The 20,916-nt window shown below is 42.4% G+C and overlaps 1 protein-coding gene across 1 annotated transcript in view; it reads left to right on the plus strand.

The window, feature by feature from the left end:
* The window catches only part of rnf220a (ring finger protein 220a), a gene marked incomplete at both ends in the record, with an annotated part of 150,624 nt that overhangs the window by 109,672 nt on the left and 20,036 nt on the right, over positions 1-20,916 (plus strand). Inside the window, 8 exons of the mRNA XM_083888936.1 lie at positions 260-308; positions 4,529-4,624; positions 7,036-7,078; positions 9,747-9,871; positions 11,770-11,899; positions 17,873-18,065; positions 18,408-18,463; positions 18,800-18,911. Coding sequence (XP_083745062.1) covers positions 260-308; positions 4,529-4,624; positions 7,036-7,078; positions 9,747-9,871; positions 11,770-11,899; positions 17,873-18,065; positions 18,408-18,463; positions 18,800-18,911 — 804 coding nt within the window. The remainder of the gene's footprint in view (positions 1-259; positions 309-4,528; positions 4,625-7,035; positions 7,079-9,746; positions 9,872-11,769; positions 11,900-17,872; positions 18,066-18,407; positions 18,464-18,799; positions 18,912-20,916) is intronic.

The following is a 20,916-nucleotide window of genomic DNA, read 5'->3' on the forward strand; positions in this document are numbered from 1 at the left end:
AAAGCAAACATGACAACCATGTCTCGCCCTGTCAACGTCAAAGCCTGTTGCAACAATACTTCAAGAGGCTCGCAGAAACGTATCGCTGCGTTTCCGGGGGGTTGAAAGTCAGCGAGAAAGCGCGGGGGGAGAGAGAGAGAGAGAGAGAGAGAAAGACGTAGAGGTCGAGAAAGAAGGGGAAAGAAAAAAAAAGGGGGTCCAGATGTTGTCCACTTTGGCTTTAAATAACATCACTTCTCTGTATTTGTCTCCCCAACAGTAAGAATCCTTTATCCAAGGATGGAGCTGCCACTCCAGGAACTCCTAAGGTAAGATCGGCCTCATTTTCTCACACTGTTATGTCGTTTTTTTAATTTTATTTTCGAAACAGAAAACTGACAGCATCTGCTGATCAGAATTTCAAATGATTTGCTATTAAATTAGATGTGTGTGTGTGTGTGTGTGTGTTTACATCTGTCAGAGCTGCTGCTCGGATGCTCTGTTTCTTTCCGCTGCACCAAATCAGCTGCACTGTAAGCCTGTGACTTACAAACACACACACACACACAGAAGTAGCAGTCTCCTGTGATCCAACAGGCAGTCGGCTCTAGAGTCGCTGTACTGCGATTGTTCCAATTAGAGACACGAAGAGAGCGAGACATGCAGACAGAAGAAAAAGGAGAGAAAAAAAAGACAGATATCATCAGACTGTAAGATCCATAGCATTCCCCCTATAGCGTCTGCCTCCTCATCTGAACGCACACCACTTGCTGCCAGACCGAGAACCTTTTTTTCCTTCATGTCCTCCACATCGTCTCGACACCACGCTGCAGACATGATGACATAAAGAGAGATAATGTCAATTTAAAAACTATCATTGCTTAATTTCTCCACCAGCGTTTTTCCTCTTCGCTGTTTTATTGTGCACAGAACTTTTCCTCTCCTTTGCCCCCCCGCTCCTATAATAATAGTGTTGTATTTTATCCAGGCTGTAAAAGCTTTGGATGTACTGTATGTTTGTGAAATTGAACTTCACACCAGCCTGTGTCATTTTTTTTTTTTAGTTATATGGCCTTTGTATATCACGTTAAAGCTTAGTAGAATCCCTCTAGGCCTCACCGTTAATAACACATTGATAGGTAATAGGATATTTTTCCTTTACTTCATCTGCTACAAAAACAGCTCAAACTCTGCGGATTTGAGGAAGTTCTATGATGAGATTACGAGAACAAAAGGACCCAGAAGGTTAATCTTTTTATTGTGTACAGATGTCATCCAAAATGGCTGAAAATGTTCTATTTAACCTTTATTACTCAGAAACGGGAGTGACCTTACCAAGACAGTTAGAGTTTAAAAGAAGGACAATAATCTGGGGAGATCGAAATCAAAACATTCCAAAGTAATAATTAAAGAACGAAGAACTGCATATGTAATCTCGTCATGATTTCTCTGAGCCCTGTCGATGTTTTCAGCCACCTCCTCATCCCCCTTGTGAAAGTCAGATGTCAGCCCTGCCGTGGAATAAAAAAAAAAGTACATATATAACGTGCGCATGAATGCAACATGAGGAGCTCTGAAGTAATTCGGGGGATCCATTTTCATTCCCAGGTGCTGACCCAGGCTTAGAGCAGAGCTCTATGTGGGTGGGCCTGTGGGTGGGCTTGCACTTGAGAGCGCGGGGTGGAGGGGTGAACGCCGGCCGTCCTGTTTGACCGTGACTGCGCATCTCGCCGCTGTTGTTTAGTGTTCAAGTCTGAAGCACGCGGACCTGCTGTTGTCGTCTCCTCCGTGGCGTGCACCGCGCGACCCCCGTTAGAATGCAGATTAACCCCCCCAGCACCACCTCCTCGTGGGCTGTCGAGGCGATGAGGGTTAGAGCTGCACGACGGTGTTTCACGTGCTTCGTGAAAAGATCTCTTAAGCCTTTTCAACTCCAACCGATGCTTTCTCTCGTGTCATTTAGTCACATTCCCGCGCCACACAGGAGGTGAGGGCAGATGCAGGCAAACAGGAATATTACGCGAGTAAAGCGAGACGAGTGTAAAGAACACGCAGGCTGCAGGACAGTCATTCGAACCTTGACCTTGCGACCCTCGAACCAGCCGACACCCCGACTCCCCTGCCCGACAGGCCTTTCACCTGTGAGCCGCTCAAACCAGGCGTGTCCGAGGAAGCTGTAGCATCGTTCTCTTCTTCTTTGTGTAGGAATGTGTCCAGACGTGTACCGCCACCCGGTGGTAAAGTGGGACACGACAGTAACCTGGTGTCCGCGATATGCAACGCACACTGGCCTTTATAGTGATCATAAAACCCAGTCATTCAGCTGATAAATCCTTCTTGTCACCGCCCGCCCCTGCACTGCTGTTGCAAACACAGAAGCGCTCCCTCGGTCACGTCGGATAGTATTGATTGACAGAGCCCTTTTCAGGTGGCGTGCACGGCATACAAACAATGTCACACTGTTTTTTGTTCCAGACAGAGTCGGGAATATTAACATCATCAACAACAACAACAAAAATCCCAATAAGTTACGCACTGCAGCTTTAAAATATCGACTTCCAAAACACGGATTTCCAACTTGTTTTTACGCAAAGTCACAAAACCAACTTTGTTTCACGGCGTTGACGATCAACTGTAGAGATAAAATGTGCACCGTCAGGTGTAAATCCAGTGACCCCACCCAAAGCGCGCCGCTTTAATTGGTTGGTTTAAAAGACCAAAATTCCAATGGACGACCTTCATTTATAATGTAGAGCGCCGTTAAATGTCATATTCTAATGATAAAACTAAAGCATAATTCCCAGACGCCCCCAGGTAAATGATTCCTGACCTTTTTAAACCTGTGTAAAAGAGAAGAAAGACCACACACACACACACACACACACACACACACACACACACACACACACACACACCCACACACACACGTATATAAAAGCACCATGCATAATGTCCAATTTACTGTGGCAGCACTGGAGGTTGGTCATTTCTCACATATTATTATTAGATTACTGCTGTCGAGCACTTAAGCCTCTGCTCTGCCCCTTTCCACTTGATTAATAGGAGACGACTGTAAATACAAATATTTCATAGCTGCCTTGTAAAAAAAAAGAAAAAGAAATGCAGCGGCGAAGGCAACATAAGCTCAGACACACACACACATACACACACTTACACATACAAACACACTGCCAGGTTTAAAAAAAAAAACTAAAAAAACAGTGGTATTACCTTTCCTTCCTTCCTTATTTCCTTCCCTGGTGTGTTGGATAATCTCCTGTAATCTCAGATGGTTACTGTTTTTTTTCTCCCTTCATCTACTTCTTGCTTTTTTTTATTTTATTATTATTATTCTAATCCCGTAATTCTTCCCTAACTCCTCTCAACGTCCCATAAACATAAAGTGTAATCAGTGGAAGGGATTTTATAGACAAAGACAGGCAGGTTACTGTCCTCATCAATAACATGTAGCTCTCAGCATCTGTGGTGGTGACACTCTTTGGAAAAGTCCAAGGGTAAAAGATTTTTCTTCTTCTTCTCTATAAATCTGTTCTAATACACTAATAAGGGTTCTTAAAGTGTTCTTCTACAATGGCTGCGGTTCTGACTGGAACCATTTGTTTTTCAAGGGTTCTTGGTAACGCTAATGGTTCCAGCAAGACCCATTTTGATCCAGATGACCCTTTAAACCCCCTTTCCTGAATAAAGGGTTTTAAAAGGGTTCTTGGTAACACTAAGGGTTCCAGGTGGGACCTTTATAAAAGATTCTACCTCGAACTAAAAAGAGTTCTCCTATGAGGACAAGCCGAAGAACCTTATATGGTTCTACTTAGCACTTTTATTTCGAAGAGTGTAGAGAAATAAACTTTTCTTCTAACATCACACACGTGACATCATCAGTCAGTGATTTATTTGAGTTAAAATATATTAATCATTCAGAGAGTGTTTGGTCAGCCTACACTCTTAGAAATAAGGGTTCCAAAAGGGTCCTTCTACAAGGGCTGAGGTTCTACCTGGAACCATTTGCTTCTGAAAAACCCTTTCCTGAAGAAAGGGTTTTTCAAGGGTTCTTGGTAACACTAATGGTTCCAGTAAGAACCATTTTGATCCAGAGAACCCTTTAAAACCCCTTTCCTGAATAAAGGGTTTTAAAAGGGTTCCACCAAGAACAAGAGAGCTGTCTTGTGTTGTGAAACTAAGGTTTATCAAAACATTTCTTGGCTAACAGCTAGGTATCTGTGAGTATCGGTATTGTCTAATCCAACTTTATTTATGAAGCACTTTTGAAAAAAACAACAGCAGCTGAAACTAAGTGCTGTACATCAGAGATAAATAAAATATAGAAAAATACTGCAATAAAAACAGGTAAAGTCGACGTCTCATACTGGGTTGAAAGCCTAAGAGTAAAAACGGGTTTTGTAAGATATGTTTTAAAAATGGACAGTGAAGGGGGCGTGTCTAATGGCGCAGCAACAGAAAAATACTTTTATTATTTTTTTTTCATTCATTCATTCTCTGTCTTTGTCTTTTTGTCGTTCTCCCGCTGCAGTCGATGCTGTTGTCGGTGCACATCAAGCGTGAAGGAGAGTCTCCCGTGGTCTCGCCTCTGTCCTCTGAAGACGCCCACCACTCGGACAGATACCAGGTCACTCACTCACTCACTCACACACATTAGTGTTATTTTGCTCTCCTAAACCTGTATTATATTATCATATCCTGTTTTCATGACACATAATGTAAGCGCAAGACTATCACACATCTTCCGTCATAGCTGCCTAATGATGACGGATGTGTGTATGACAGTAAAGGAGATGATGATGGGTTTTTGATTTTTACGCCTTCTCAGCAGTTTATTTGACCGACGGGCCAATCGTCTTAAATCTCAGCCATCTTTAAAGCCTTCGCCCCCCGCGACTGCTTTTATCTCTTATATTCGTCAAAGTTTGTTCTGGTAATTCTTCTGGACTGTGATGTATCGCTGGGTTAAGTGGGTTTCCCCCCTCACGCCATAAAATAAGAACTATTAAGTCCACATCCATACGTTGGAGATGACACAGCTCATAAAGAGCGTAAAAGCCATAAAGTAGATTTTCTCATTAAGTGAAACTGCTGAAATCACCTTATATTATACAAATGATTAAGTCAATGGTGACTCTTCTTTAACCACCCTGAAAATGATGCGTAATGGAGGACTTTGCCTCTGCTTCCTCTTTGAAAAAAGGTGACAGACCTGCAGCATTTTAGCAACAGTAGTCGCAATTCACGGGAAAGTTTGCCCACAACTGAAAAGCTGGAGGAAGGAAAGAGAGGGAGTGAGGAGATGGATGGAGGGTTAGGACAGGAGGAGGAAGCCTGGCTGCCCCACAGCTCTTACTGATGGATGACGGGCCGGCCGTGTCAGAGAGAGAGAGAGAGAGAGAGAGGGCATCCATTACAACACAACTGGATGATGCTTAAGTCAGCACATGCACAGTAGCTAAAGACACACAGGCCTCTGGGTTAGACCTGAAGTGCACACAAGAAATGGTGGGGGAAAAAATCTGATAATGCTGCATCATTATGTTCATGCAAAGAAATGACACCAGGAGCTGTTTTCAGATTCAATTACAAATATTATTTTTCCCTCTATAAAGCCAACTCCTTTGCAGCATTTTCCACCAGAAAAAGTCAAAGCAAGTCCACTGCTCAGAAGGCATGGGGGATACGAGCTTGCAATTATATAATTTGTTTTGATATTTCACAGAATTTCAAAATAAAAGTGGTTTGTTTTGATTTGGGACGATAAAACGAGAAAAATCATGCAGAAGTAGCGCGTTATTAGCTGTCTACTATATATATATTTGAATCAATTCAAAAAATTATATTTTGAAAAACCACACAAAACACCAGTTTGTGTTATTTGTGTACACTATATTTGTGTAAATTCTGTGAGAAAAAGGCAGCTAGCCTAAACTTTATTCAAGTTATTTTTTGTACAGTAAGTAAGTTTTTATTTGTTTTGAATGAATAAATGTTAACTTTTGTCTTAAGTTTGCATTTGTGTGATCACATTATCACATTATCTTATACAAACTGTATTGTTTCGATGCCATAATTTGCCTTAACACACTATGCATTGTATCAATTTTTGAATCGAGAATCGTATGAATCGAATCGGTTGAATCGAGAATCGATTTTGAATCGAATCGTGAGCCACCCAAAGATTCACATCCCTAGTTTCCTCATAATATACAAATATATGTAAAACAGACTTTTTAGTTTTTAGTTTATAAGACAAACACAAACTATAGATTACAAATACGGACTCTATAAAAATAGATGTACTGTATGTAGCCCACATCATATAAACATAAAATGAGGTCTCACTTCTACTCCTTTAAGAAACAACAATGGAGTTAAGTGTAATACCTTTTTATATGTAAAAAAATACCTTAATTCACTTCAAAACAGTGATAAATAAAGTAAGTTATAATGTATAAATTATCATATCTGTTGCCTGAGCTGAGCATCAACTGTCATAACTGAACTGAAGTGGCCGTAATGAAACTCACTGGCTCCCCCCAGCGGCGGACGTGCGACACCACACGGTGACGTGACGTTAGCCCCCACTTCCCCACTTCCGCCTGAGAGCGCGTCACGTGACCACAACAAGCCAACATGGCGTCAGTTGGGGGATAGTTCCTGTCGACTCCGGGCGCCACTTTTCAATCCTTTCCCATCCGTGTGAAATAATGGCGAGTAGCGCGAGTTCGCAGAGATGTTGACTCTGCGGGAAAGCAGCGGACTGTTCGGCCGCGGCGGCGGCAGCGAGTTTTAGCGGCCGCGACAGGAAACTGCGGCAGAGTTGTGTGTGTGTGTGACAGAGACATGGAGGAGGTGGAAGACAAGAGAGATGTAGGTTCACACTGAGAGTGTCGTTGAGAGTGTCTGTCACCATCCACAACAATCTGAGTCTGCTAACGTCTGCGTGTCCCTGTAAACACGCTCATGTGCTGCATTTGTGTCTGACGCATATTTACCTTCTCCCTGTTTCTTTTGTTTTTGTTCCCCCAGCAGACATTTTTACGAGTTCGGGCAAACAGGCAAACAAGATTGAATGGTATGTACACAAGGTTTCATGATATATTTGACTGAACAAAATAATAACCCAGTTATACATAGTTGTGTGTTTACATTACATCAACAGTTACTGATAATAAGAAAACAAAGCTGATGTCAAAGGATCAGGATGTGTTCAATATCGTTATGGTTTCATGACTATTTTTGTTTTCATTGTTGTCAGAATCACTACAGTTTTCCCCCTTTTTGCCAACACAAGTTCATAAAACTCAAACTTTTTAAGGGTATTTTTTATGGTATGTTGTTTTTTATGAAAGACAAAACTACAAGACCATCACACATTAATGATGTTAATGACACAAAACCATACACTAATATTTGTTATTATGAAACTGGCCTGACAAATTAGAATGTTGTACTCTCTGGGTTATGTTACATTAGTTTTTTTTTAATGTAACCTCTTCTTTTTAATGTAGATTATATAGAACTATCTCAACCTGAGGCCAATTTGAGTGACAATGCAAAATCTGTGCTCAATATTATGATTTTCCTGTCCTTTTTCAGCTGATCTTATTTTGGACAGGAAAACCAGCCATTTCCAAGACATGTTGATATTTAATCAATGAATCTCAACTTTATATAGTTATTATTTTAATTTTAATAATTTTTTTTTGTTGTTGTTATTATATCAATACACTTTAAGTCATCAAATCCATCCATTATCCTCTTCAAAGTTATAATGGCCCTTCTGTGGGTCCTGGCCTATTCTTTGTGAAAGACTGGTCTACACAATAACTGCTCTTTATCTACTGAGCTTTGACAAGCCTTGCACACACAATGCCATAATCATTTGCATGGCTCTGTGACAAACAAGCACAAACTGAGGACAAACTCTTAGATGTTTTTTTAATTATTATTTTAGTAAATAACAGTCTGGCAGGGTGAACTTTGGACTTCAGGTCATCTGGATGTGCAGATAGCACTGCAATAAAGCCATGTCGATGTCGTAAAGCACCTTAACCTTAACTCTCAGCACTGAAGAGTTCACATCATCATCATTTTTAATCCACCGTCGTAGCTTCAACTCAGCTCTTATTGGGAGCTTTCAATAGAATAAAACATGAATTATTAATGTCAACATTAACACACCTGAGCTTATTTATTCATATCTGCTGAAAAGCAACGTCAAATGACGCTATTTTGATCCAAAACACGCTAAAATAGAGCTCATAAGCACCTCTTGTTGGCCAATAACATTAGATATCCCCACACAGTGACTGTAAATCATGTCATATGGCACATCCCTGGTGATCAACTTATTCTTTGAGTTTCCTCTCAGTACATGTGGTAGCACAACATAAGATAATAAACACTACCAAGCTATGACCTGGATATTGCTTTCCAAATATGACATATTACTATAATAGTACTTATTACCAATAAGATAATTGCATCAGAAATAAGGCAATATCCTTTGAATCCTTTGAATTTGAGGGAAATTCAAAGGTCTATGACATTAATAAAATATAATTAACTTCTATTACAAAATTATTAGTGTACTGTGAAGTTTTTGCCACATGGTTTCCTTTTAGTCTCAATAATGCAACCTTGAAATAACTTAGGCTTTAGTCTCAACCCATGACAAGATGTGAGGAAGCCTTAAAGGTCTGCTTTTCATTACTCTCTCTCCCCTCATGTGGAACCAGGAATCATTGTCATGTGTGGTTTAACAGCTGAGAGCGAGGGGGGGGGGGGGGGGGGGGCAGAGATCCCTGTCGGACCTAATTAGCAGCCTTTTCCCTCCTGTATTTAACAACACTCCTCTCAATTAGCATCATGGGGGAATAGGAGAAAGATACCATTTCCTTTCCCCCCCTCCATTGTCTTCCTTTTGCAGCAGTGGAGTAGTTGCTTTATGTTCTCCTCCCCATCACTCTCTACATTTCCCTCTTGGCCTCTCCTACTTTCCCAGGCACCTTAAAAAAAATTATGCCCCGTGCACCATTTGCAGTTAAGAAAAAACGACAAAGATTCAGGGGCGCAATGACGGCGGCTGTTCTGCTCTGTAAATTTTCTAATTAAATGTGTGTTTGTGTGACGAGAGTGGAGAGGAAAAGAGGAAGAAACGGCGTCATAGATGTTAACTGTGACACTGTGATGACCTGATTCACTACAGGACAGATTCGATGGTTCACGTTCATAACTACAAGTGTCTTGAATCTCGGCACGACTGTGGGTCGACGATGTCGGCCCTCGGCTCGTGTGTTTAGGCTGATATGACTCTTCTCGTTCACTTTGCATGGCCTCATATGGCACAATTCAAAGGATTCTGATTTCTGATTCTGATATGATGTAATCAGATCTATATCTGATCTGGGCCCACATACTGAGGTGACACAAATCTGATCTGAAAATTGGAATTGCCAATCAGATATCCGTGTCTGCTCAGCTTTGAAAAAAAAAAAGATTTAAGTCGCATCAACTGAAAAGATTGGATACGAGTCACCTCAGCCTGATCATAGCCTCGTGTGATTTTGTAGGTTTGTGCAGAATTAATAAATAGAGAGTAGGCCTACTGGGGAATCGCTTGCCTCTTTCAAATTGTCTCCTGTGCCTTGATACCAGTGATATTATCATGTAAAAAAAATGACAATAAAACTAACTTCTCTGTCCCTCTCTTGTTTCTCCATACTGCCCGCCTTGTCCAGCCCGCATAGGGAAGATGAAGAGGAGGAAGCCTGAGGAAGGGGGCCAGGTATGTCCGCTGTGCAGCGCCCCATTGACTGGGAGTGAGGAGGAGATGAGTAGACATGTGGAGCTATGCCTGATCCAGGTAGTAAAATCTGAGCCCCCCCCCACGAAAACCCCCCCTCTCCCACCACCACCACCTACCGCCAGTGTGGACAGCCTGTCGTCCCGTCTTTCCCTGTAGATGCTGACCAGTCACCTCTTAACTTTCCTGTAGATGATCACGTCTGTACTGTAGCGGAATCACCCACCAACAATGACGGTGGCTCATCTAGATAGTGACCACACTGATTAACTTTTCTCCCAATGGGGGCGCTGCAATCACATCATATGGGAATAACTGTCTTTATGTAAAATTAGTGCATTTAAACTCGTTGGATTTGGTCTCATGAAGAGATGTAAGTTTGTTGAGGTGCTTTGTTTACTTATAAACACACGTACACAAATGCACTTTGTCAATCACACATTTAAATAGCAAACTGTCACAAACTAAGTGATGTCTGCTTTCATTTCACATTTAGAAACTATGAATAAGTCTCCTGAAAATCCATTTCATATCCAAGCAAATCCTTAAAATTTCAGAAAATGTTGATCGGCCTTCACCAAACCTGGAATTAATGACGTCTTCGAATGTCTTGCTTTTTCCACAAACCAAAAATATTCCGTTTTAATTATTTATTTGTGCTATGCATCAAAGAAACCAGAAAATATTCACATTTTACAAGCTGAAAAATCAGAAAACTTGTTTTTATTTTTTTTAAAACCACTTAAGTCCAGCTTACCACTACTACTACTACTTACAGTTTCTCCCATATGACCTGGCTGCATCATTTCCATTGGCATGTTGCTCCTGTTTGAGCAGAACTCTCCCTCTCTGAAGTTCATGTAGTTAAAGACAGATACAGTGTTTTTCCCACTGTCTTTCTCCTCCTTGTCCTCCTCTCCTGTCACAGCCTTTCTTTCTTTGCTGTTGAGATACTTTCCTTTCTTGGGGGTTGAACCATGTAACAAGATGCCCACAACTAATCTCCACCACTCCACCACCTGTATCTCACCTCATTGACTGTCGTCTGCTCCTCCACCTGTAGAGACTCTCCTCTAGCCTTTTCAGCAGCACACAGTTGTTATTGTTTCAGTCCTCATTACCTAGTTTCCACTGGAGCTTTGATAAACAGCATTAAGTTTCACTGTGTAACTCTGACAGAGGCTCGATTATGTTTCAATTTAGGATGTTAAGACAGGACTCAGATGTAGGTTTTTACGTAATTTACATTTTGTTTGGCTAAAGAGACACGGTTTGCATATTTTTAAACAGAGCGTTATATATTAGTGCTGGGCAAGTTAATGGCGGTTAACGCGCATTAACGCATGGCGCGCTTCCATGACGACTGACCGGGAAAAAACGCACATGATGTCATGTTTACGTGCCACGGCACAAGAGTCCAGGTACCGTTTACCAGTTAGCTCCGTTAGCTGCATTAGCTCCTTTTAGCGCCCCTAAAGGCCAACTGGAGCGGTCTGTTTATTAAACTAAAGGAGCAGCTCTACAAATAACCAGCGTACCTGTGTTACTGCGTATGTGCGCCTCTGTTTTTAAAGTTTAGCGTTACTTTACAGACTCATTTTAACAATCCGGAGTCATGCAAACATGATGTCACGCACATCTTTTTCCGGTCAGTTGTCATGGAAACGTGTAACATGTATATATATGTATGTGTGTATGTATATACGTGTGTATATATGTATATATATATACACACACACATAATTTTTTTAGGGAACATTGTCATGATGCAGTCCCTGATCCGAGCTCCATGTGGTTTAGTACAGTACGGATAGTGTTCACCACACTGCTCCTGAGCATTGTAGGGTAGTAGAAATCTTAGTTAAACGCACTAGAAAGTGTCTTTCTTTTCTTTTTCGCTCCATTTCTTTTCCCACGCCTGTCATGAACGTGCCCTTGTTTGTGTTTGTGTGTGTCAGCGTGAGGGTGCCTTGGGCGACGACGACTCTGCAGACATGGATGGAGAGAATGGGCGGGGCTTTGAGGAGTACGAGTGGGCGGGGCAGAAGAGGATCAGAGCTACAGCTTTGCTGGAAGGAGGATTCAGAGGTATGTGCACACACACACACACACACACACACACACACACACAAACTACTACTACTTTTAAAATGATAACTGTCTTTTCAGAGGTAGGATGTCTTTCCTCCCTTTTCTATCATCTTCAGCAGCAGTGATGTCAGCGCTGTGGTTTTTTTTTTGACAGTAGAGGTGTCAGCTTGTTAGATATCTGACTGACATGTCACGGCTCAGTGGTGGTGTCCAGTCGCAGTAGTTGGCAGAGTGTAGACGGAGTCAGCCCAGCTTCACTCCATGCTTCTCTCGTCTCTCTCTCCGTCTCCCTCTTTGTCTCCTCACTCATCCATCATCCCCTCTGTTCCTGTCCACTGTGAGCAGTGTTAGCTCTGTATGACCGCTGTTGGCCAGGGAGCTGTAATGGTGCCTGTGGTCTGGTGGCAGTGTGGGTTGGCCTGGGGTCAGCCCAGCTCAGCTTGGCTCAGCCCTGCACAGCCCTCTTAGCAAGGGGAAGGAAAACACATTTAGCTGGGCAATTGACCCACTGGTCACCACTGTGTGTGTGTGTGTGTGTGTGTGTGTGTGTGAGTGTGTGTGTGTGTCTGTGTGTGTGTGTTTCCAGGAATGCAATTATAGAACTAGATGGGAGAGCTGGTCTATGGGGAGCACAGTGGCTGCTCTGTGACACAACACTCCTACTGTGCTTCTCTCTTAACTCCATGTCACCGTGAGAAGTGTCGTTTCAACTAGAGCTGCCACTGGTTGTTCTCATTCAGTTTATCTGTTTTGTTATTTTCTCAACTAATTGATTATTTTTTGAAATACACCACTATTGAGAAACATCAGTGAAAAACAGCAGAAAACAAAGTGCCGTACATCAGAGATAAACAAATTATAGAAAAATACTGAAATAAAATGTAAAATGTTTGCAGTTTGACTGCTACCTATTATTTAAACAAAGCAGAGCCGCCAGTACTAAACAAAACTTATTTTACACCATTTTTTGACACCAAATGCAGTAATGAGTATCCTATGCATGTAACTAAGCATAGCCTTATTATTACTTTTAAAGCAGTAATGTTTACTTACGTTTCTTAAGTAACTTGCACAACTGTAAATTTTTGTTTTGAGCTTACTTGAGCTGTTAAGAATCATTAATGAAGTGAATGCAAGTAACTGCATCATCGTTTCCAAAGGTGTTTGTCTTTGCCTGTCCAGGAAAACAATATCACGCAAGTGTTGCATCTGTGTTAAATGTACAGAAAAAAATCAGGACAGGAAAGAACATGAAAGTCATCAAGACGTAAAGAGATGTTTTCAGCGACAAGAGGCTCTCTTTTAAGTTATCTGTGCGCTGCCTTTTCTTTTATCTGTTCGCTTCCTGGCTCTCCTTGTTCGATCCGTTGTTAAACACACATGCTGAGCCTCACCTGACAAACCCCCCCCACCACCCCACCCCCTTCCCTCTCTGCAGGCCAGAGAGAGAGGAGACGAGACAGATCAATGTCGAAATCTCAACTAAACCGTGCCAAAGAAGGAAGCTTGTGGGGTGGGAGGTGGCACCTCCACCCGTCCATCCGTCCATCCATCCGTTCCCCACAAACGCTCCTTCCTTCCTTCCATCCGTCCGTCTCTTTGGCGTCGTTTAACGAGCAGACACGGGACCCTTCTGCCACGCTCTAATAGGGCACCTTGTGATGTGACACAGATAACTGAGGAGGCCTGGGGAGAGCTACTTAAAAGGCACACACAACACATACACACACACACACACACACTCAACACAAGGCTCAGAGGGTGGATTTTGTCTTGAAAGCTCCTCAATGGTTCTAACAGTCACCGCTGAATCCAGCAGGCTCTCGGCAGGTTAGACGGATATAGAGATGTGGTGGGGGGTCTGCTCAGCTGGCGATGAAGAGAGGGCCGATCCCTCTGTGAAGTGTCACCATCCTTCCCCTCCCTTTGAGACTGCGAGGAAGAAAGGCAGAGAGAGCGAGGCTCTTTCAAGGGGGAGAGGGATAGAAGGGGGGGGGGGGTGGAGAAATCGAACAAGATCACTTTATGATTCAACTCTGTGTGAGGGAAGACTTCTGTGTCTCGCACCAGCTTAGACAGGTTAAAAGGACCCACACGGCACAGACAGACGGCTGTCGTCCTCTGTCTACTGGACTGTCTACGTCTCAGTTTTATGAGCTGGAAAGGAACTCTATTTACACTTCATAACATTTACATCAAGACATCAAAATGTCCGTATTTTAAAGAAACGTCTGGATCACTAGGACCACATTTTTTTGCTTTATTTTATGTGTCTATATAAGGCAGTGTGTTTGAAACAGTTGTCACATTAGTGACATAATCTGAGGCTTGAGTTTTGTGTCTGATACCAATGTCTGATGGATAATATGGCAGCTCTTCCACAAAGGCTGGTTTTACCACTGTTTGGCAAAAGTTGCGTTGTCTTGGATTTGTACGGAGAAAAAAGTCAAAAGTGTCCCCAAAGACCAGTGCACCAGTGTCTTTGAGGTGAAGCACATCTGCATGTCTGTTCTAGTTTGTTTGAGTTGGCAACAAAGTAGTTGAATTGTTTGTGAGCCAGATTGGAAAGGCTGACCGACAGATCCTGAGGTTTGATACGAGAGAGACGGAGGAGAAGACAGGGGATTACTGCAGGTTGAGATGGCCCAGAGAGAAATCTCTTCTTTGTAAATGGACTTCAAAGATGGCTGTCCCCCCCCAGTCTCCATCCCTCTCTCTGTGTCTGACCTGTAAATGGCAGAAAGATAGTGCGGTGACCTTTGACACATCTCCTCTCTACTTCTTAGGGAGCTGCGATAATTTGCTATGGTAACGGGGACATCAGCGAAATCGGTCGATGGGCTCATCTGGGCTCCCAGTCAGCCCCGATGACTCCTGTGATCCCCCACAGCCCCCTGTCTCTTCAGATTTATACTTGTGGTTTCTTTGTGGTGATGTGTATGCAAATTAGAGTCTTCTCATGTTGCTGTCATGTAATGCGGACCTTAAAACGTAGAAGTTAGCATGTTGAGAGCACTTGACAAATATTCAGGACTCTGTGACGATAATGAGGCGACTCGTGTGGCTGTGTCCGAGACCGTGTGTGTGTGTGTGTAGTGAATGTGAACCTGTCAAATATGAAACGATAGAGACTGAAGGAAAAGCAAGGGCGGTGGAAATATGGAAGAGTAAAGATGATTCTGCAAAAAAAAAGAAGATGCAAGGAAAAGAGGAATAAAGAGAGGTAAATATATAAAAAATGGTGGGTGCGTTGGAGCATAATGTGAGTGAAAGGCAGTTAGAGTGGGGCTGACCTTCCCCTAGCCAGATTAGATTGGCCTGCCAAGTCTGCTTAGGGACAGGTAAAAGCACTGGCTACACACACACACACACACACACACACACACACTTGTTCACTCTTAGTAAGCAGACAACAGATATGCAACAGAGCTTGAGAAATTCAGTTTTGTTGCAGGGTTTTTCCCTCCATCTCTGATTGATTAATCAACTAATTGTTGAAGCTCTAGAGAATAATAAAAAGTGCATTCATATAAGCAATACAAAATAAAAAACCCTGCCATATATATATATATATATATATATATATATATACGTATATGTGTGTATGTGTATATATGTGTATTTATATATATATATATATATATGTACGTTTATACATTAGTGCTGGGCGCATTCACTGCATCAACGTTAACGCACGACGAGTTTCCACGACGACTGGACCGGAAAAAGACGCGCGGCGTCATGTTTATGTTTACGCGACTCTGGATTGTTAAAATTAGTCTCTAAAGTAACGCTAAACTTTAAAAACAGAGGCACACATACGCAGTAACACAGGTACGCTGGTTATTTGTAGCGCTGCTGTTTTTCTTAAATAAACAGACCGCTCCAGTTTCGACTGTAGGCGCGCTAACGGCGCTAAACGAGCTAATGCAGCTAACGGAGCTAACTGGTAAACGGTGCCTGGACTCCGGTGTCGCAGCAAGTAAAAATGTCGCGTTAACATGTGTTAAACTAGTATACATAGTATACATATCTACACATATATATACACATTTCCTTGTCCTTGTGCCTCTCATAAAGGACATAAGAGCACCTCTGCTTCAAAAAGAGTAGGACAGATAACTGAGGGATGAGGTTAGCTTTGTTTTGAATACATAGTACTTAGTTCTTTGTGTCATCAATCTCTTCGTAATTGTTTTTGGGAAAACGTGGTGAAAGCAAGACTTAAGGGGACATCGCTTGAATTCATAAGTAAAGTTTTGAAAAAAAAGAGCTTTAAAATAAACAGTTTAAGTATTGGATACATAGACACCATGCAGCATTGCAAAAAAAAAACTCCATTTGAATAAAGTCAATGGGAAAATCATCCCACTTCTCATTTAGGCTTCAAAACCCGAAGCCTCAGTCGCTGAGCACAATCTGGGGCACACTGCTAGATTTACACTGCTCAGCCATTGTTCCCATACGTTTCCCGCTGCCGCCGAGACCAAATAAAAGTTAAAAGGTCCTTTTTATTTGATCACTAAAAACCATGGGCTTGTTGTAAAATGTGCTCAGCATTGGTGGCACGTTTTATCACAGCGGCTTTTCAGTCGTTCAGCGACTCACGTTCTCTTGTCTCTCCCCGCTCATTTTTTTTTTATGGTTGCCAGAGTAAGAGTGAAAGGATTAACAGAGTCGTGGTAAGATGAGAAGCAGCGGCTGATAATTCAGTCCCAGCAGAAAAACTCGCAGATGAGCCAGAGTGGCTGATTTGGACTTTGACAAAGACGCCGCAGTGCAGCGAGTCCAACTGTGAGGGGAAGTCGAGTATCGAGAAGCACGCACACACACACACACACAAGGAGCAGAGGGTTAAATAAGATGGCTGTCAACTCTGTCTAGCTTGTAACTGGTCTCACACACACATACACATGCACTGAAAGCTTGTAGAAACTGGGAGAGGTGTAAATAAGATGGCTGACAGGCCTGTCATTGGTAGACGGACTGAAAACACATTTGTGTGCACACACTCGCGCACACACACACACACACACACACACACACACACACACACACACACACACACACTCGCGCACACACACACACACACACACACACACACCAGATAGACGGGTTTTAAGTGACAGGGAGACGTGCACACGCACCTTGAAGGGTTTGGTAGGACAGGGTCAAAGTGACAGAGGGACAGACAGCCTCAAACAAACACTGAAGAGTTGCCTCCATGTGACAGACAACACACACTCTGTGGCTTTGTGGCTAAATGGAGCTGAAGGGAGTAGTCGGGCCGTGGTGAGGGTTTGTCTGAGCGTTCATCACATGCTTTATCCCTCTCTCTCTTCCTCTCGCTGCTCCCCTCTCTCTCTCTCTCTGTTCCTGTCTTTGCCTCTCTCTCTGTGATTGATAGTAAGGTGTCAGTCTTCATCTGACATCGTCTCTAAATGTTCTTTCTTCTCTCCTCGCCTCGCTCAGGGTCGTCTGAGAGTAAACCGATCTTAATTCCAGATCTTGTACACAGCCACAAAGTGGACATTTTGTTGTTGTTAAATACATTTTCACTGGCGACGCAAAGTGTGCCAAATAAAGGGCACATTCTCTGTTGTATGCTGTTTTTACTGTGAGGTGTGAAAGGTCAGTTTGGCACCTGTTGAGTAAAACTTTGCAATCCTGTGTTCTGGAAAAGTCAGAAAATCCTATATGTCACATGCTTCACTATGCACAGACTGTAAAAATGGAAATAAAAATCATGAGTCATGTTTTGGCTCTTTATTTCTTCTTTTTGGGAGAATATTATTTGTTACGTAGTTGGAGAATGATGTCTTTGAAATAACAAATGTGTTAACAGCCTCATACATTCATAAATGGTCTAAAATGACTGGGAGATACTCGAGTTTGTGATAACGGTCTCCGACACAAAAGTGGTATCGTCCCGAGTTTGAGGTCATTCTGAAAGTGGTCTTGTCTTCACAGGAACAGGTTTCGCCACGTGCAATATGAAGGAAAACATGGTGGACAGCGATGTCGACCTCGACGTGGACGGAGACGACACCTTGGAGTACGGCAAAGCCCAGTACACCGAGGCCGACATCATCCCCTGCTCTGGAGCTGGAGAGGACCAGGGAGAGGCCAGAGAGAGGGAGGCGCTACGGGGAGCTGTGCTCAAGTACGAGGGCTTTGCTTTATTACTGTTCAGATGACTGATTATTGTCTTATGCTTGAGTCCAAAATGATTGTCATTATACACTACCGTTCAAAAGTTTTGGGTCACCCTATTCCATTAAAAACCAGACGTTTGCAGCTAGATTAGTCGTTTACCACAACAATGTATAGAGTGTATTTCTGATTCATTTCATGTTATTATTCATTGAAAGAGTGCCTTTCCTTCAAAAATAAGGACATGACATGACCCCAAACTTTTGGACAGTAGTGTACATTTTTGAAGTGGGACATATTCACATTGGCAGTCTTCAAAGTCTTGCTCATCCCAGTGTTTGTGTCTCTGCAGTGGTGGGATGCCTTCTAACAGAATAACGCCCGAGTTCTCTAAATGGGCCAGTGATGGTAAGTGAAGACAAACGATCCGTATGATGTATTAACTTTGTTTTCCTCTCTGTACTGAATGAAAACCCAGCTCGTTACGGTGGGATTTAAGAGTGTGCATTATAGTTATTAGTATTCCTGGAACATATTCAACTGAATGGTTTGACCTTTTGTTTAATATATGTGCATGGTGTGTGTGTGTGTGTGTTCATCTACATTCATTTAAACATGGACCTTCACTGGAATATAAGATTTAATCTTTAAAACATTGACAAGACAATTTGTATATATATATATATATATATATGTGTGTGTGTGTGTGTGTTGCCACTAACTATGTTGCCTCTGTCTTCACAGAAATGCCTTCAACAAGCAACGGAGAGAGCAGCAAGGCGGACCCCAGCACTCCTTCATCCTCCTCCTCTTCCTCCTGTGCCCCGCGCACCTGTAAAAACAGTGAGATTGAAAAGTAAGTTATCAAAAAAAAATACACACACACGAGTGATTGACAGGTCTGTCAGCATTGGAGTTTGAGGTCACTTAAAAATGTCCTTTTTTTTGAAGGAAAATCACTTTTTTTTTCATTGAATATAACATTAAATGAATCAGAAAAACACTCTATACATTGTTAATGTGGTAAACGACTATTCTAGCTGCAAACGTCTGGTTTTTAATAGTGTTCTTTAATAATGGTACATTGTGTTTGCTAATCGCGTTAGAAGGCTATTTGATGATTAGAAAACCCTTGTTAGCGCAGCTGAAAACAGTTTTGCTGGTTCTTTGACCAAAGCAAAGTTATATTTTCTATTCATTTTGCAACTCTTTTGATGAATAAAAGTATGAGTTTTAATTGAAAACACAAAAAAATGTACAGGTGTCCCCAAACTTCATCAGTATTTGTGCTTTTCACATGCAGTTATTCAGACGAGGCATAGTGCCAGCAGTTTTAGTGCCACAAAGTCAGACAGCAAATGGAACATTACACCTGAATATCGGATGAGCATTGTAGAGATGTTCGAGATCGTCTTCTGTCGTGTATAAAATGTTTGTCTGTGCTCATCTGGAAGGAGGCGCTCAGTACAGAGAGCCTCCATCCCAGAAATGTTAGGATTTAGTGACTTGGGGATGAAACTTAACAATTAGGGCTTTTGTGGTTTGACGGATTTCCTCTGCTGTAATAAAATGACATATTATTACACACACCAGTCTGAATCAGAAGTGAGGTCATGTCCCGTCAAGTGTATTTGTGACAGGCTTCTTATTGGTTCTTATGGTATTCCTTTTTTTTTTTACAGTTGGGCAACAGCCCGATTAACAACCATCTATTTTTTTTTTTCCTCCTGCTGCTTTTATATCTTCAGGAGTGATGGTGGAGGGCATACTTAGTGTAAAGACTGACAAAGACTTGCAAACCAAGGGAGGGACCATAAGAGTGATGGCCCTCTTTCCCTTTACTCTGACATGATTTCTTCAGTCCAAAAGGCAAAACTCAGGAATGATTCAATGTTTCCTCCGCAATTTAATTCCAGTCGGGGTTGAAATTCTGCGACGGCAGCTTTGAAAAGCCGAGTCTGCTTCATCATGTCGTTGGTAGATGACATCTTAAATCTGATTGTGATTAAATGTCAGTGCCGGTAAGCCACTTACTCGAGTTGAAGACGTTTTTTTGATATAAAATCCTGCCACCGAACATACATTACATCAGACTAATGACGGAAATGGGAATAATTCCTGGCAATAAGCCAAATCTCTTTAGATTCCAATCAAATCGCTTGTAAATCCCGCCGCTAAAATCCTCCATGAGGCGCATCATAAATATTAATTTCCCCTTTACACAATCAATCAGACCTTATGTCGGAGATCCCCTGTAGCTGTGGATGCTCCAGCATGATGTTTTAGCTGAGGACTTAGTGGCCACCTGGAGCACAACATGCCTTAATCTAAGTATCATTTAAAAAAAAAAAAAAAAAAGTGCTAGATGCAGAATGATTGCATTGGAACAAGCAGTCAGCTGGATGGCTGCAACAATTCCCTGCCTTACTCTTCTCTGCCTGCTATAAATGCCTGCATTTGTAGAGCTTCGGTGGCCCCCCGTCCCCAAATGAAAATGAGATTTGTCTCCTTTCGTTACAGTGATACAATGTGTGTGTGTGTGTGTGTGTGCGTGAGAGTGTGTGTGTGGGTGAGAGAGCGAACAGGGCAGTGTTAGTGAAATCTCTCTGTCTCTGATCCCAGATGGGTAATGATCTGGTCGCCTCCCGGGGTGTCCTCGTTCCCCTGCTCATTCCCCTGCAAGATAAATGAGCTCGCTCTCACACACACACACACACACACACACACACACACACACACACACACACACACATATACACGTACAGCGCCCGAGACGCTGTATCCCCTCTAAGATAAATGGCCCTTCCAATGCTGCCAATGCGATTGCTGCCAAATTTGGTGCTCCAGCTGGAACAATGCAG

The sequence above is a fragment of the Microchirus variegatus genome (genome assembly GCF_963457635.1).
Source record: "Microchirus variegatus genome assembly, chromosome: 5".
Classification (NCBI taxonomy): domain Eukaryota; kingdom Metazoa; phylum Chordata; class Actinopteri; order Pleuronectiformes; family Soleidae; genus Microchirus; species Microchirus variegatus.